The 19,064-nt window shown below is 37.1% G+C and overlaps 1 protein-coding gene across 1 annotated transcript; it reads right to left on the reverse strand.

Moving 5' to 3' along the window:
* Positions 1–107: 107 nt before the first annotated feature.
* On the reverse strand, positions 108–18,323 carry LOC102222482 (phosphatidylinositide phosphatase SAC1-B-like). The gene is made up of 20 exons (XM_005814263.3): positions 18,238–18,323; positions 12,710–12,807; positions 12,405–12,479; positions 12,168–12,295; positions 11,172–11,321; positions 7,890–7,949; positions 7,778–7,811; positions 7,578–7,679; positions 6,916–7,001; positions 6,756–6,842; positions 6,592–6,660; positions 6,431–6,510; positions 6,087–6,185; positions 5,869–6,007; positions 5,177–5,246; positions 5,003–5,075; positions 4,836–4,929; positions 4,554–4,646; positions 4,416–4,473; positions 108–1,247 (listed from the first exon to the last, which is right to left on the reverse strand). The coding sequence occupies exons 1-20, from the start codon at positions 18,264–18,266 to the stop codon at positions 1,111–1,113; spliced, it is 1,761 nt and encodes a 586-aa protein (XP_005814320.1). The 5' UTR covers positions 18,267–18,323; the 3' UTR covers positions 108–1,110.
* Positions 18,324–19,064: the final 741 nt, after the last annotated feature.

Genomic DNA, 19,064 nt, shown 5'->3' on the forward strand with positions numbered 1-19,064 from the left:
CCCTTTATCTAAGCAAAAAATAGGGACATTAATAATAATGCATTGTAAAAAATATTTTTTAAACAAAATATATTTGTTTAAATGTGAAAGAAAACACATTAATCATATTGGTTTAAACGTTGTCCGGCATGTTCTGGCATATTTTATTTTTGTTTCTTGTGAAAGAACAAAAACTGAAACAATATTTAAGACATTCATCCTATGCTGTTCATTTCTAAAATGATGCTTAACCAGCAATCTCATGCTAAAGACAAAGCAGCAGACATTTTTGTTTTTTCTTTAATCTGTAAAGATTCAAAATTAATTTTTAGTAAGCATATAGAGAAATGTTGTTTAGAAATCTATTGGGCCTCTTTTTACACTATTAATGCTCAGTTTACTTCATGTTTCATATATGTATTCATAAAAAATATAGGAAGACAAGAATACTTTAATATCACAAGAAAGCAACATTTAAAATATAAATGAATAACCTCAGTTTTATGCAGGCAGCACAATTTATGGCTATGCAAATTAAGATGGTAGTGAGGCCTTTGACAAGATCAGATTTCCTCTAAATGAAACGTCATGGGAAGACTTTTACTCGTATATAGTAGGACCACGTATTTATATTTCACACACAATTTTGTAACATTCAAAACTCTGTGTGCATACTTTATATAGTGTTGTTCTAAATGAAATACAGCAAATACATTTAAATATCTTCATGTTTGAGTCCCACACCTTGACAATTCAGGGTTGACAACATGATATCCCAGTAAAAAGTTGGTAGCATTTCAACAGAAAATCCTACCCAAAAGGAATGAAACAGTAATGAATTACAAGAATTATTTGTTTTATCAAAGGACAAACCAAGACAAATATAACAATCTAGTGAAACAAGAATATGGAATGATTAATAATGATTAATATAGGTACATAAATGTACAGAATGATTCACGGTTATGAACACATATTTGAAGAAAGTTGACTTTGTCATCAACAAACATTAGAAAAGCTAAAGTCTGGAGAACCACACAAACACCAGATGAGTTTACATCAGATCAGTGAAGATGAAGTAGTGGAGCTCCTATTTGACTATGTCTCACCCCCTCACACACACATATACACTTAGTCCATCTTTTCCTTGTGAACTAACTTTGGGGCATCAACAAAGTCTTGTCCGTTAAACAGGATGACAGTGGCTGTGATTGCACTGGCGCTCCCCCAGAACATTACATAAGCAAGAGTCTCTGTCCATGTGTCACCTGGAAGACAAACAGCATTTACATCAGCCATTCTCTGATGGAGGAGATTCTGTCAATAACATTATTTGTTAATATTATTTTTGTTTGCTGAAGTAGTGCAGAGGAAATGCATACTTTTTTGAAAACACAAAATTTAAAATAATTACCCAAAGTCTCAATTCAAAACACAAGTTGACACAGTTAAAAATACCAATAAAGCTTGAGCAAAATCAAATCTCAGTTGGGTTGAAGACCAATGGGTAAAAATAACTTTTTAAACAGGTTTTAAAAGTGGACAGTTAAAGGGTCTGTCCACTGTGCAAAGGTAGAGGGTTCCATTTTTAGGAACACAAACAGAGAATACTTTTTGTCCCCTCTAAGCTTCCATTTACAGGACACTCAGGTCAGCTGGTCAGCAGACCTGAGTGACCGAGAGGGAGTGTATTGGTGGAGAAAGTCTGTAAAATAAGGTGGGAAAAGGCTGTTTAAAACATTAAAAACAAACAAAAGGATTATAAAATTAACTCAAAAATACACGGGCAGCCAGTGGAGAGAAGCCAGAACAGTTCTTGTTAAAAGATGTGCAGCAGCATTTTGTACCAGCTGGAGATGTGGAAGTGAGGACTGGTTTACTCTGAGATGGAGGGAATTATGGTAATCCAACAGTGATGAAATGAAGGCATGGATTACCATTTCAAACTGTTCCCTTGTAAGAACAGATTTTATCTTTGCTAATTTCCATAAATTATAAAAACTAGACTCAACTGTGGCCCATATTTGACCATAAAGTTTAAAATCACTCTCTATCTTAAAACCAAGGTTTGTAGCTGTGGACTTAAGGTATGTTGCCAGGGGATTTAATTGTAGGGATCTGACATGCTCCAGTAGGTCCAAAATCAAGTACCTAAGTCTTTTTTATTATTATTAAAATCCAGGAAGTTTAGGAATTTAAGATCCTCAGGACACGATAAAAGAGGTTTAATGGACCAGGCATCAATTCACTTTAAAGGCACTTGGATCTGGCAATTATCAGCATAGCAGTGAAAGGTGATGTAATGTTTTCTAAAAATTGAACCTAGAGGAAGGAGACAAAAAAAAAAAACAGGTCCTAAGAGTCCTGGGGAACCTCACGTGACAGAGGCCTCAAACCGTGCAATTATTACAGAAAATGTTGTGTCTTCCAGATAGGGCTTTGACCACTCCAGAGCAGTGTAACTAATGCCTACTGTAGGCGTGACAATAAAATGCTGTTGTTCACTGTGTCAAAAGCCACAGTTAAGTCAAGTAAAACAAGGATCACATAATCACATGCCAGGAGAATGTCATTGAAAACTCTCAACAAAGCTGACTTTGTTGAGACTGGAACATATCCATGATGTTATGATCATCAAGGAAAGTTTTTAACAGTGAATAAACAATTTTTTCCAAAATTTTTGACAATAGGAAAGTTTGAAGATGGGCCTAAAATTCCCCAACTCTATGGGATTAAGATCAGTTTTTCTTTTAATCTGGGGCTTCACCACAGCATGTTTAAATTAGCACAGACTCCAGTCCAGGTAAAAGGGGCAAATCTGAGAAAAATACTTAAAAAACTTAACAAAAGGTTTTGCTTAGGAATAAATCTTTCAATAAGAGGGTTCAATTTGCGTTTGAAGAGAAATTACTTTTCTGTCCTCGAGTCACCTGTCAATCAAAGCAGTAGTTTGTCAGCAACTGACCAGCCAGTGGTCTCATTTGTCCACTTACCTGGAGGAACTGAACGTCCTACAAAGTTAATAGAGTTTATCAACACAAATCTGCATGGAGATTTGGTGAAAAGTAATTGGAAAAAAAGGTTAAACATTGAGTGGAGAACATTTAAGTCACAATTAGAGCATTAAGAGGGTAGAATAGTGTTTACTCAAATGGAGTTTAGAAAATGTAAAAGATAAATGCCTGTGACTGACCTTATAAACAGCATAATACAACAGTGATTGACAGCATAACTAGAACATGTTCATCTACATAAAGGTAACTGCAAGCAAATCTCCTATTCTAATTACTGTTACAGTGTATGCAAAAGGTTAAATCAAAGATTAATGCATAAAGTTGGGTCCAAATCAATAAATGTGAGCTCAGGCTACATATCTGTTTTCATTCATTTCTTTGTAACGCAGTAACTTTTAGCATTCTTTATTTGGAATCTTTTAAAATCAATTTCTCCATGGTTTCTCAGAAGTCACTTCACTGACCTGATGTATGACTTGTTCAAAATGTTTTTGCTTGTCTTCTTTGTCTTAATGTTGGCTGATAAGGCAAAACCCAGACAGCAAGCGATGGTAATTTTGAATTGTGGTCAAAAAGGTTGATTTTTGATTTAGGTTGATGATTGACGGTGGATCAAAAATCAAACAAACATCCAATTGTAGTCAGTTAACTCACGTTGAAAAGATGTCAATGAATCAATGTTGTCTGATGGTCAAATTCTAATAATTGAAATGCCAACGTCTCATCCAGTGTTTTTCAACACACGTCCTCAAGGTACACTGCCCAGCAAATATTAGACATTCCCCTACTTCAGCACACATATTTCAGTTGATGGCTGATTAACAGAGTTTTGCAGTAATCTGAATGGGGTGTGTTGAAGCAGAGGAACATCTAAAACATGCAGGTCAGTGTGCTTTGAGGACCAGGGTTGGGAAAACTGGTGATGTTGAATCAATGTATGCCCTCCTCCTCTTTGAGCTCTGGATGAGAGCATTTTATTATTGGGGTTTTTTAATCACGTTTTAAATTAAGCTCTATATGTTGAGGACAGTGGTTGGAGATTCCTTTAAGTACATTTTCTTACCTGTCAGCAAATATTTTTACTGACTGTTTGTGCCTATGCCCGCCTGTCACGCGGGAGACCGGGGTTCGATTCCGGACATTAATAAGGAGTGAAGTTTGTTTCAGGTCCCTCTTGAAAATGAGATCTAGATCTCAACGGGGTTTACCTGATTAAATAAATAAAGGATGCCGCAGCTTGATCGGCAAATGTGTGATTATGTATGTCAGCTAATATTAAGATAGATATTAATGAATATTCACTGGCATGTTTTAACTGTGACCATACAAGTGGAACCATTATATACAGTTTCTATGTTTGTTCTTAGACTTATAACCACTTACTTATAATGACAGCAATGTTCACTTTGAGCTATTACTTACCAGCCAGAAGAAGAGAAACAATGCACATGGAGAATGCAACCAGCATGACGATGGGAAGCTTCAAAGACAAAATAAAACATTCAGTGTGTTAGATCACTCAGATTTTTTATTACTCGGTGAAAACTCTGATGAACTCACCGTTAGGAACTTCCAGTCCTTCTTCATACGAAGAGGAGTGGGTCCCTCTGACTCATCAACAGCAAAGTTACCCAGGAAAAGGTCAATAGCATCCTAATGGGAAAAAACAGCTGCTGGAGATATCCTAGTCTTTCTTTATGTATAAATCAATACTTAAGTCTTGACTCAAAAACACATAGCATTTGTCTTAGATGACGATTAATTTTTTAAATCTTTTTGGAAGAAAAGTGTTATAAAAGGCGTCTTTACTTTGATCCATCAGAAATTGTGTCACAGAGGTACCTGTCTGAATCCATCTGAAAAGTTGTTTTTGTAGTAGCGAATCATGGAGTTCCAGCCATCCATCAGCAGTCCCCACCTGGTCCTCTTCCCTGTCCTGCTCAACAAATAACATTGCTGTCATATTCAATCAGACAGAAGATGTTTCTGTTGACAGATGTTTGTGTTACCTCGTAAAGTCTGTTTTTAAAGCTCCAGTCCCAGCATACTGCACAGCACATGCATTGGCATTGTCAGCCCAAGCTGTTAGAAAGCAAAAATAAAATACATGAGGACACACTAAAACTGTACAGGATCTACTAATCCCACAAAGCATGCTGATAGTAGAGCCTGCTTTGTCCTACCATTTTTGTAGACTTTTTCAAACTCGGCCTGCTCTTCAATGCGCTGACCCACATTTAGAACTCCCATTCTCTGTTAAAGAGAGAAAAAGTATGGACTCAATCATTTACCATCACTACTGATCTATACAGAATCGGTTTTTCACACATTTAAGGACCAAAATCATCCACAGGGCTTCAGCTTAATTTTTCCCCATTAAACTTAGATGCAGACCTGTCATGATAATAAATTTTGCTAGGTGATAAATTCCCCCAGAAATGATTGCAATAAACAGTGGCATTGCTGTTCTGAGACCATTTTAAAGTAATATAATAATAATAATGGCATAGTAAAGTAAGAACACATTCTCAAAGACCAATAAATTCTAAATACTAAAGAACATTTAAACACTGGATGGAACTGGAATACATTTTCAATACCCCCAAAAAATCAACCAAACAACAGAAACAAAAAATAAAATGAATTATAAAGTCTCTGTCAACAAAATTGTCCTTCACAAAGTGGCCCAGTTGAGAGTAATGCACCAGACTTTTGTCATCCAGTGTTTGGTAGAAAGACAGCGAGAAAAAACAACAAATTGTGCAAATGGCAATTATTGACCTTAATTTATCATGTGATTAATTGATTTGCTGAAAACAAGTGCCCTATCACCAAGTTTGTTTTCCTCTTTTAAAAAAAAAAAAGGTTAACATACCTGAAGCTGTGACTGAAGTGAACGTCTGGCCAGCAGGCTCTGAATGACATTGGTCCTGTCTAGGCAGTCCATGCAATTACTCCTGAAAACTCCTTTCTGCTGGGTCAGTGTCTTTCCATCTGAGTTCACCATAAAATAGCTAGACAGACAAAAAATGCTCAGTACTCCTTCCAGTAGGCACCTTGAGGTAAGCTACCAACAGGTGCTAGTTCAGCTACCTGTATTCATCTTGTGTCTCTGCAACAGCATCCACTAGGATCTGAAGACGGTCCCATCTCATGTGACTGCACTCTTTGTGAAAATCGAAGGCCAAGTAGCTAAGGATGTAATGTTAAAAGTTAAACGTTCATTTACAAACGCAGGTAATCTCATATTTAGAAAAAAATAGGGTAACTTTAATTGCTTCATTAGACATTCTGTTGACACTGACTGACTATAAAACCTATGTACAAACAACAGTTGCTGTGTTTTCAACATGTAATGTTTAATGTGCTGTCCTTGATGAAATGAATTTGAATTGAATTGAAAGTGAATGTAAAAACTGAAAATGGTCGACACTTACTTGAGCATACCATTGTTGAGACCAGACGACATCTTGGCAAACTCCTCTTCCAGTGGCTTCTCTGATCCTTTTTGATTCACCTGGACAAGAAGAGTCCAAATTGCCTTCAAATATGTACAGTTGGATCATTCTTAGCTCAGTGTTTGATAAAAGGTCCTCACCAGGTTCAGAACAGTTTGTTTTCCATAGATGAGTAGTTGTGAGTCAAAGTGCCTCTGGAAACCATCCATCTGTGTACAGTTATCAAATGGTTAACATCAGATTCTGACTTCTATTCTAGTTAGAGCCTAAGAAATCAGGCATATGAGAGAATGGCAGCTCTTACATGATTCATGGTTTTGCTGATTACAGGTTTAGGCTTGTACTTCAGATTGGGCCTCTGGCTCCAGTAAAACGGCATAGAGCCTCGTGTCTGTGGATGAAAGTACCTTGCGATTACTCTAAAGTATTTATGAGGCATTACAACAGTCAGAGAACAAGCCTACCTGTACAAAGGAAGCCTTTGCTCCCTCATACAGAACTATCTGCTCAGTCTCCACAAAGTTAGCAGCGTGGCCTTCAGAGTCAATACCTGAGACAGAAACATTTGTCAAAGGATAGAGGAGAGGATAGAAAATGGAGTCTCTCCTTCCCATTGCTGCTCACCACAGCAGTGGTAGCGAAGATTCAGTGCTAGCTAGTTTCTGCACTGAACTTCTATCTCCAGATCTGTTTCTGGAGATAGTTTCTGCTTTTTTCTTTAAAATGTTATCGTCATCCAGATTAGACACATCAAACAAGTAGCACATTTTGTTGTTCTCGTAGTGGAGCACAATGTCTGGCCAGTGTGCAGCGAATAATAATTATAGTAATAATATCCCATAGATAGGAAGCTTTGAACTTCAGCCATCGATATGAAGGCATAACTGCAGAAATAGAGCCAGCAAAGACCATCTAATACATATCCACAGGTAAACTAAGGCATAACAACTATTGCTATTTTTGTTATTATTGATCAGTTGCTGACAAACCCACTGGATTGATTGACATGTCACTATGACACCTACATTTAAACTCAGGCATTTCTGACAGGAACATATTGCCTTCCCTTTATTAGTCCAAATGTTTCACAGTTTAATCCAGCCAAGCAATGCTTTTGCATGTTCACCTCTAACATAGTATCTCACACCAGCCCGGAAGCAGCTTCTCCTGGAAATGAGGATCCACTCAAAGATCTTCCCATTTATACGGCATGGCTTCATAACAATGACTGGAAGAAGACGGTTAAAGAAAAGCTTTATCTCTGAGCTTCTGTTGGTCAGGTCATCTTTCAACAAAAACATTCAGGATTTTTGGTGCAAAGGATACATCCATGAATAACAGGTAGTGCAAATCTGTGAAGCTACAGAGAAACAGTGGTAGTTAGAAAATGTGAGTATAAAAGTAGTTAAGATGAGTGAAGTCATGTGACAGCAGTTACCTCAGGCTGTCCAGCAAGTTCTCTTAAAAGGTTACCATTCCAGACAAATCTCTGGTCTGCCTGTAAGCCACAAGAAATTAATTGTTATACCATTCACCATTTAACACTTCTTTTATGACATGCAAAAAATATATTTTAATATCAACCTCCATTTCAAACCTTTGTCCACATGCACATTTAAAGAAAATATGACAACAAATTTGAACTTTAAACAACTGCAAAGGATACATTTGTCAGTTTGGCCTGGACATTAGAGGCAGCAGCATCATTTCTGGTGCACCCTGTTTGATCTTAATTTCATTATCTTTGCCAGCTTCCACAAGAATCAACTTTTTTGCTGGCAAACTCTCTAAATACCTTATTTAGGGTTTAACCTTTATGTTTCTGTGCAAATTTTTTGACATTTTGGTGTAAATGTGTTTTGTTCCATATTATTTTGCCTAAAACAGTCTCAGTGCTGGCTCTTTTGTTCAAACTGAAAGCACTGAATTCTCTTATTGTTTAAAACAGTACAGCAATTTGTCACTCACCCCTGTGTTCAGGTATAAAATCATCTTACTCAAACACATGCCGCCTGGAGGTAAATTAATAGTTGCGGTGAGCATTGTATGATTGTAAACCCTGGGAGTGACATTAAGACCAGTAGCAGTTTCTGATATTTGCAACATGGGCAGCCCTCCAACCCCTTGAACTTGCAGGGAGGTTTCACTGGGAAGTTGGAAAGGTGGTTCACCCAGGTTGCCAAACAGGCTAGGAGCATCTCTGATTAAAACGAAATATTTCCTAGAAAAGTTAATTTTGGTAAATCTGTGCGTACTTCTAAAAGTACCATTCCCGACAAACAAAGCTTTCAAAAATGTATTTTTGAAGTTAATTGGAAAACATATGTACATCTCTGGGGTTTGGAACAATATATTTAAAATATTACAATGATATTTCACAGTGTTGAATAATTTCTAATTGCATTTTTACCTTTATCCTACAAAACATGTCAGATGTTGCAAGATGTTATATGACAAAAAAACAACAAAAAAAACAGTTGGTAGTTCCATCTGACTGCTGCAAGTAAATGAATCAAATTAAATAGGCTTCTACTCTGACACCTGATTTTGCCTTTGCTAGCTAAAGTATGTGGGTCATTTTTAAGCAGAATACAAAATGTTAGGGGATGCACAGTGACGCAGTTGGTAGAACTGTTGCCTTGCAGCAAGAAGGTCCTGGGTTCGATTCCTAGCCCGGGGTCTTTCTGCACGGAGTTTGCATGTTCTCCCTGTGCATGGTGGGTTCTCTCTGGGTACTCTGGCTTCCTCCCACAGTCCAAAAACATGACTGTTAAATTAATTGGTCTTTCTAAAATCTCCTTACGTGTGTGCATGGTTGTTTGTCCTGTCTGTCTCTATGTTGCCCTGCAACGGACTGTCAACCTTTACCCCGAGAGGCGGGGTGAAGGGTGACCCCGCCTCTCGCCCGTTGACAGCTGGAGATAGGCACCAGCACTCCTCACGACCCCAATGGGATAAGGGTAAGAGGGATAAGAAAATGGATGGATCTACAAAATGTTAGGGTGAAATAGCATTTTTGTGGTTTTAGACAAGGAAAGTGTTCTATCATGGGTTATCTCCTAGGGTATTATAAGCCTGATGGGCCACCAGGAATTACTTGCTTTCCCACCAGGCTAAGAGTTGTACTGTATATTTATTTTAAATAGTTTTTTTAATACACCTGTAACAATAATAGCAAAGACTGATTAAGTTAGGTGTATAGTTGACACACTGATCTCAACACACATTCCACCATTCATTCAAAATTACCCGTTTGGAGGAGCAGTTTTGCCTGTAATGGCATTTACATTATTATATGGAAGCTCATTATGGAGAATACTGTACCAACTTATGTATCAAATATCAAAACCTGACAAGCTGATGGTATCAATAATGAAACGTATATTAATGCCCTGTTCTAAACTGTAAATGCTCCATTTTGTTTTGGTGCAAATGAACCTGAACACACAGTGGAGTATATACAGTAACTTACAATTGCATAAAAAAAACGTGCTGGTGTAACTAACATGGAGTGGGGTTTTATGCATATTTAATCATCGTCTTGAAGAGCAGACATAACCAAAAGATCATCGATCTTTTGAAAATCAGCAAAAACACACAAAGCTTCTATTCTGCTCCTGTCTCAGTTTAAGAAAATGTGGTTTAACATTCAGCTCACTGTACCTATTATGTTTGGGTAATAAAACATCAATAATCTTTAGTGAATAATTACCTATTTAAAAAGACAATAGGATTTGTTTATACACACACAACCTACAGAAAGACTAGATTTATTCAGTCCAGTATTCAGTATTTTCTTTGTTGTTAATGTTTTATTTAAAAAATCTCTTGTCAACCCTTAAATTTTTCACAAATAAAAACACTGGGTGACTGGTGAACTCCCCCACTGGCCTTAGCAAGTTTTCTGGGGGAAACCCTGCATGAGAAATCATTATTACTTCATTTCACAATAAAAAATGTTTTATTCAACAACATGCAGATTATTGAACTAACGTTTATTAGCATGCTCAGCAGATGAGAGTTCATCTGAAAAGCTTTTAAGCATAAAACAAGCAGAAATATTTTATGTTTATTACCATTAAAGTTCCATTTTTAATAGTCATCATAGTGTGTTCATTTTCTCAGATGTTTTTGGAGCTGCCAAAACACCAAATACCTCAGTATTCATACTAGGTAGATTTGATATTATAGTCGCATATGTCATAAATTGATTAAATTACTAAAAGGTAGGGCTGTACTGATTCCTTGAGTGATTCAAGTTTCTCAATTATTAAAATTCTTCAGGACAAATTATCTGCCTCGAAGCTTCGTTAAATTATGTCTCATTATTTACCGCACCATGTTACAGCCGGTTGATTGATTATGTTGCGCAACGCTCTCACTTCCGCCTCTGAGCTGCTGCTATGCTGCAGCACTAAGGGCTGAGTGCTAGCAGCATAATATCTAATTTTAAAGTTGGTTCCGAGGGATTTTATTGAATGACATTAATGTCCGGATTTGTCGTTTTTTGGGAGAACAATAAGCATCCTTAAAGTGACCTTTCACCTCCCTGAGAATATAGTATGATGGTCTGTCCTGTTTATACACAACACACAAAGACAAAAAAGTCATGCATTTCAATTCAACCTATAGAAGCATTTTTAAATTAATTCAAATGCTTGACTTACTTTTAACAAAAATGTACAAGCATTTAGGGCTAAGATTTGTAATAACCATTTACCCTCTCCAGCAGACTCATCTCCTGGAAGTCAGGACTGGTGTTGGCCAGTCGCTGCAGCGTGTGTGTTAGGTCAAAGTCAGTGCAAAAGTAGAAGCCATCTGTATTCAGCACATTGTTAATCATAGCCAGGAAGGTCTTATTCTCCTGAGACTAAAGCAGAAAAACGAACATGTTTTCAGGATACACTTCTGTACTCTGGAATAAGTAATAAAAAAATAAATAAGAAAAAAAAAAGAAAATCTGTAAATAATTTCCATCCATATCCATTTTCTTTGGGTCACAGGAGTAGCAGCAGTACACACACACATATATATATACAGTACAGACCAAAAGTTTGGACACACCTTTCTAATTCAATGGGTTTTCTTTATTTTCATGACTATTTATAAGGCAAGAAATCCCACTTATTAACCTGACAGGGCACATCTATGAAGTGAAAACCATTTCAGGTGACGACCTCTTGAAGCTCATCAAGAAAATGCAGAGTGTGTGCAAAGCAGTAATCACAGCAAAAGGTTGCTACTTTGAAGAAACTAGAATATAACGGGTATTTTCAGTTGTTTTACCCTTTTTTGTTTAGTGCATATTTCCACATGTTTTATTCATAGTTTTGATGCCTTCAATGTGAATCTACAATGTCAATAGTCATGAAAATAAAGGAAACTCATTGAATTAAAAGGTGTGTCCAAACATTTGGTCTGTACCGTATGCATATATGATACATATCATGCATGATCATGATGTGCATATAGGCATCAGGCATGATCATATGCATGATATGATGCATATGATCATGCATCATATCAGCATGATATACATGCTGATATACAAACAGCATGTATATCATGCTGTACAATACATGCATGTTTATAAAACGGGAACAATTTTCTGCACTTGCAGTTTTTCCAACTGCATAAATGTATATTGCTGTCAAAACTTTGAGTCTAAAAACAAGAGGTTCTTTTGGTAGACTACAAAAGGAACAATCTTGCTAACCTGGATCTCTGAGAGATGTAGCACCGTCTTCTTATAGGATATGACATCAAAGTCCACAGCCTTCCACACAGCATGGCCTAGGAGGTTGCCTACATTCCTCTTCCTGGTGATGACAATCAGGTACATCCCTGTGCAGTGAACGTTGTAAGTCAAATCGCAATCTTTTTGAAAACTTTAAAGACATGCTAAACAGGACATTTTACAACATGCATACTGTAGTTATCATTAGTCACATACCTGCAACCAGACGAAGAGTTCCCATGATCCCACAAATAGGTCTGGTGACAGCAGAGGGAGGAATATCATTTCTACCTATGAAACCATGAACACAACAGGGAAGAAGTTGAAGAGAAATACATCTTCCTGTATATTATGTCCTTCTATTCCTTGCTGTTAAAAAATCGTTCACAGAATCACAGAGGTCTAGCAAAGAAGAGATGGCCAACAGCAGCTAATCATTAACTACGTTCCCACCATAAAACATCCTGAAGCAATACTATGAAATCAGTGTGAGTACAGTGCTTGCTATTCAGATGTTCTACCTGTGAGGGTCATCTCATTTGAAACCCGGTCAATGACCAGGACAGCATCAGTTCCTTCATCACAGGCCTCAATGAAGAACTTTTCAGGGGTCGTGTGCCTACGAAAACAAGTTGAGAATATTTGAAGACTTCAAATTCATCAAATGAAATGTATAAGATTCTCCAATAACCAACTATACAGTTTTTACAGGTTGGTAGCTATTCACCTGCCCATAATTTACATTACATAAACCTATATAAATGTAATCTGATCAAGAAAACACAATAATTAGATGGTCAGAAGTACAAACAGAAATCAATAAACTGACATTTAACAGGAAGAAATATAGTCAGAAAGAACTTTCACATTCCCTTCTCCAAGCTTGTCTTCAATTTTATGTGAAGAAAAAGGGAATCAGCTCTGTTACCGTGGTAACAGAGCAGACCTGTTTTATCTAGATGTTTCTCTCCAGTGATAGCCGCTACATCACAAAACCTTAAAACAGATACAACATAGATTTACACAAAGTATAAATACAAGAGTCCATCTTGTTGATACAGTTGCATTTCCTCATAAGTTATGTGATGTAGTACTTATGAGTCTGGTAGAGGTTGAACTTATTTTTAAATCACTGGCTCTGCTGCTGCCCCAAGAGATGACAGCAGAGAGATTACACTCAACAACAGACTTGTAGAAGACATGTGGAAAACCTTGATGGACCTTAGCTTCCTGTCTGCTCTGTTCTTTAAGGATGGCTTCACTGTTGAGTCTCCAGTTCAGATTGTTGTTGAGATGAACACGGAGGAATTTATATTCCTCAACCACCTCCACTTCCATGAAGGAAAAAGGATTTAAAACAATCCTCTCCTTTTTTTTGTTTACTTTCAAGATAATAGTTTCCACAGTAGACATTTATATAGAATAGACGCCTCACGGACCGCTCTTGCCTATTGTTGCTGACGTCACGTAGGGCCGCCATCTTGGAGCTCTACTCAGCATTATATGTTTGGCAGGCGCAGTGATTTTAATCATATCTCACTAAATAGATTTTCATGCTTTTTTTTTGCTGGAAATCTTATTCAAACAGCCATCACAACTACATGTACAAGGACATAATTTAAGTATTTTTCAAATGACACATGGTTGAACATATTTAAATATTCTTAATGGGGAAAACAGAATAGAATAGGAACAGAATATTCTGATATCAATGTATGATGAGCATTTTACAAAGCACACTGCCACTCATTTTTTTATATAGCACAAAATAATACAAATGTATATCAAAACAAAAATGGGAGATCTGAGAGGTATCTTACTTTTGATAGTGTAAAAGAATTAAATATAAAAATAGTCTTTTCCACCTGTGTAAACTGGTGAATGTTATACAATATTATAATAATATATTTACAATAATATATATGATATTGTTTTATTTCAAAGGTAATATCTTTTGTCAGATAAACTAAATCACTGTTAGAGAATAATTAAAACTTTTTAAGATTTACAAAATCTCTACTAGGCTTCATTGCTGGAGCTGAACCCTGGTATACACAAAGCACTATAGCTAATATTAGCTGGCATTTCGCCAGTTGTGCTCCATGGCCTCTCATGACAAGACATCACCCTAGAGTCTCAAACTGTGGTCCGTCAGATAGTCACTGATCCAAGTGATTGTTGAGGCCTCCTCTTGTGTCTTCTGGAGTTTCTCACAGAGCAGATCAGGCTGAATTGTGTTAGATACACTGGGAGAAATCAAAGAACATGATCTTGACAGTACTGTCTGCTTTGTCCAGATGACAGTGGGTTTGTTGAAGAAGGTATATGATGACATCTTCAACTCCAACTCCATAGCAATAATCAAACTGCAGGGGGTCTTGATATGTGCTTGCTTGTATACTCAGGTGGCTCAACAGGAGTCTCTCCAGGACCTTCATGATGTGGGATGTCAGGGCAACTGGTCTACAGTCAATAACTCAAAAATGAGTTTTCTTCTATACTGGAACTGAGCTGGATGTCTTCCACAACAACAGAATCTACTGTGGGGTCAGGCTAAGGTTGAAGAGATCTTGCAGAGTCCCACAGAGCTAGTCTGGAGCTTCAGGCCTTCAGAACTCTGGGGTTGACACCAACTGGACCTGCAGCCTTGTTCTGGTTGAGTCTCTCCAGCTGCCTCTTCACCTGACTTATCGCTAATAAATGACAATAAATCTAATCTAATATAATCTAGATACAGAAATGTGGGATGGGGAGGCAAAGGGAACAGCAACATCTCCTGATTTGGTTGAAGACAAACTTGTGGAAGCAGAAGAGTTCATGACTGAGGTGGAAGATGGAACAGCTGAGGTTTGACAGGAAAGCTGTGGGTCAGAGGAAGGTGGGATGTCTGTCTGTGTGGGGTCAGGAGAGGATGATGATGAGCTTGTTCCCTAACTAAATCTGTTGAAAAATGTGTTCAACTCATTTGCTCTGTCCAGACATCTACCTATGTGATTCTCCCTTTGGTTGAAGCCTATGATGTGATCTTCGTCCCTGCCCCACACATCTCTTATATAATATTATTCTTCTCCAGCTATTCTCCAGCTGGAGGTTATTCTCCAGCTTCTCCCTAAATACCTCATGATTGTGGTAATCTTCACTTTAAGCTGCTTGTGGATACTCTTCAATAACTCCCTATCTTCCTGCGCACAGGCTTTTTTGTTTAACTACTCAGTCAGAACATTGGTGATCCTAGGTTCGTAATTAGGGAAGCATCTCACTGTTCTGGTTTGGATGGTGTTATCCACACAGAAATTTACACAGAAGGTCAAACGCCCAGTTAGTCATTGATGTTAGTCTCCATGTGGCTGGCAAAGAGCAACCCAGTCTGTAGCCTCAAAACAACCCTGCAGGACATCTTCAACTTTTTGTGACCACTTTCTCTCAGAGCTTTTCATTACAAGTTGTCTGTGAATAAGGGGTTTATATTCTGAGTAGAGTAAAATAAGGTTGTGATTTGATTTTCCCAGAGGAGATCTTGTTTACACAAATGAGGAGTTAGGTAATGCTTGTTTATTGCAGTAAGTTTGTGGTCTCAAACGTTTTGGTGGTTCACCACCAGAGAGATGTACCAGCAAGTGAAATTGGAGGCAAATTTTGTGTCAAAAGAACGTGGGCCTCTTTGAGTCCAGTGAGCTCACTGGGGAAACAGGCTGAACTTGTATGCTGTACCAAAGCAGGTTAGCAGTATTAGTAATGTATTTCTAACTGACTGGAAGAAGCTCAACTTGACTAAAACAAGCTGCATATATGGCCAAATAGATGTAATTAAAGTTTTTAAGTCATATTAATTAATTTAAAGGCTGTGATTCATAGATTTTATTGTCCCAAATGGGAAATTCTCTTTCACAAACCAGCTCAATTCATTCTAAATAAACATGAACTCTCTTGACATATGGATTTTTATCTAAATGAGATTTTATTGTATAACTATAACAGCCAACTGGATAACATGATTAGTTTGTCCTTTATTCTGTGAACTTGAATTGATGTTATGAGCAGCACAAAATTACAACCTTAAAGACATTTATGACAGATGCCAAAATTCTTGTGTAGTACAATCAAAAGGCCCTGGTTAGATTAAATAGAAAATTTGAACAGAAAGTAGCTTATAACATATGTTATTAACTAGAATATTTCTGTCTTTCATTTTATGTTCAAGTTTGGTGACTGATGATTTGAGATTTAACAAGACTGACAAAAATGCCAGAAAATATCTAACAAGTTCTGTTTTAATTTCCTGACCAAATTAAAAATCTGTTTTTTTAGTTGTTAAAGTAGATATGCCACTAAAGCTGAAATACCAAAGCAGATTATGAGCTCATGTAATAACCTGTAATAATAGTCTGTCCATTCTGCTCATGAGCTAAACAATCTCTCATGAGTCTTTATTACGAGTAAAGGGCAAAGGTCCTAACAGTTATCTGCTCAATTTATAGCAACCTTAAAGAACTTCTTCTTCACACAGAACAACAGTATGATCCTTTCACAGAGACCTCAACTTCTATCATTTTGGCAAAAACATGAGCTAAGCATGCCTGAACTGGGTTCAGGCCTTCAGGGAGTGGTGGCAGCCGAAGGCTGAACAGCAAGGACTACTGAAGTTGAAGAACAAAGAAAAAGAAGAGAATTATTGTGAAAGTAATTTGTTTGCCATAAAGAGACAAGATTTTGTCTCTATTTTGAATTGTTTAGCATTCATTGAATATAGCAGTGCTATATTGACTCTTAAGATTTGAATGAAAGAAATGTCTGCCACATTAGCAATGTTAGGAGGAAAGGTGAGTCTAAATTATTTTTTCTAATTATGAGAGAGTCTGGTAAGGTCAGACTGAAGACTGTTGCTGAAGTGCAACTAAAGGATACCTTTAGTTGCACTATCTGGTAAACTGTGGGGTGCACCTATCTTTTCTTTTGACTGTGTAGTAGACAATCACAGAAATCTGTTTCTCATCACTGTACAAATCAGGAGAACCAGAAAACATGGCTGAAAAGGTTTACTTCTAGCTTTATGTTTCTAACAATATAAGTATTAATTTTTTAAGACTTCAAAAATTAATACTTAATATTTTAATTTAAAAATAAATATTTGCTTTTTCAATTGGAAAAAGCTAATTGAAATAAAAACCATTTTGAGTTAATGATAAAGAAAACAAGCAAGGCAACCAACAGTGGAAATTCCTAAAGCAGCCATTTTTAGACAGTTAGCTGTTGCAGTGGCACAACTCTTTGTTGGTCTTGCATAATCTATACCAGTCTCCACAAGCATGCACTAAAATCGTCACAACACTCTCCTAAACCGAGTATTTCCCCAGAATCGCTCATTTCCAACCAACTAATAATCGATTATTTATTTAAAAGGGGGTAACATTTAGCTTTAAACTGGTGGCTCCATCCTCCAGTCCATACCATCTGTGACATGAGGTCCGAACATTCAACTTCTTTAGGTTGCCTAAGTCTAACCTACTGCAGACGGCAGAAAATGAGGGATAACAGGTAGGGCTGGATGACTCACACTGAATGAAGGTGTATACCAAAGGTGTGTCTTAAGAATAACACTGTTGTTTGATCAAAAAAAAAGACAAGGCTAACTGTCAACTGACAGTTGCTCATAAAGCCTTTTGTTTTATGAGCGATGAGTGGGTATAGGCAAATCACGAAAGTCAGCTTAACACGAACATTAAGCAAGATGACACTCATTTCTTTTCGGTGTGATGAAGATTATGGACATGATTGATAGCAACCATGTTCACCGCACACACCAAATGCTTTCATTGATCTCAGCCTTGTGTGTACTTTTCATTATAAATAAGTGAAATGCGAAGCTCGGATGACTCCTGCTCTGAATTTCGATCCTATCAGCAAACTTCAGACTGCTCTGCTGAACTTCTGCTTCAGTATTAGCTTCGTTGGAAGCTCTTATCGTTGGAATCTTCGTTTTTTATTAAAGTCAGACTAGAACAATAACTGCTACCAGGATAGTTACCAAAGTTAAACGAAAATTACTTACAAATTGTATCTCTCATAGGCGGTCGCCATTTTCCTTCAGAATGGTTGACCTCAGTGACGACAGCATATATAGTTGCTTTCCTTTGTGTTGCCAGTTAAGTGTCTGAAAGCAGCTTTCCCGTCCAGCCCAGTACAACCTGGCATCCACACAAGGTGTGAGGATTTTTGGTATTTGTAGTTCAATGCGACTAGAACACTACAACTCATCATGGATTCTAGTGAGTTGCAGGAACCGCATGTTTAACACATGGGGACACAAGGGTTACACGTATATGAGACTGAAATGTTTGGCATTGCTACTTTTGACAAAAAAGAACAGTGACTCCTTCATTATCATCAACCTCTTCTTGTTAAATACTATATACAAAAATGCAAGTTCAGTCATATATCTTCATGAAAGACTTGAATTGGTACTACATTCTTGTTGTTTCATTCAATAATTCAAAAGCTAGAGAAACTGTAAATTTTGTAAGAAATTGATTATGTTGTAACCTCTTTTTGTTGGTTTTCAAGTTGTCACTGCATGTATAAAAAGTCCCCATGGCAAGTTTGTTTCTTTTTGTTTGTTTGTTTGTATTATGTCAATGTTTTTACAATAGTTAATAATGATTTTTAAAAGGCACAAGGTATACTGATGTAGTCTGCATTTTTTACAATATGTTTTGATTGCTTGAAGATTGAGGTATATTTCAATGTTTTTTGTTTATTTGTTTGTTTTTTAAATGATATGGTGGCACTCCCAGTGTCACCTGTCAGGACTGACCCTTCACGTACCTGCAGAGAGATGGTAGGAGGGGGCTTGAGCCCCTGCCCCTTTTATCCTTGATT

Source organism: Xiphophorus maculatus, chromosome 13 (genome assembly GCF_002775205.1).
Source record: "Xiphophorus maculatus strain JP 163 A chromosome 13, X_maculatus-5.0-male, whole genome shotgun sequence".
Classification (NCBI taxonomy): Eukaryota; Metazoa; Chordata; class Actinopteri; order Cyprinodontiformes; family Poeciliidae; genus Xiphophorus; species Xiphophorus maculatus.

What these genes read in the sequence shown, in the direction of transcription:
- LOC102222482 (XM_005814263.3), bottom strand. Translation starts at nt 18,266, where the DNA reads ATGGCGACCGCCTATGAGAGATACAATTT. An exon ending in AAATGAGATGACCCTCACAG is followed by an intron (nt 12,480 to 12,709) that starts GTAGAACATCTG and finishes ATGGTTTCATAG; the next exon opens with GTAGAAATGATATTCCTCCC. An exon ending in AACTCTTCGTCTGGTTGCAG is followed by an intron (nt 12,296 to 12,404) that starts GTATGTGACTAA and finishes TTCACTGCACAG; the next exon opens with GGATGTACCTGATTGTCATC.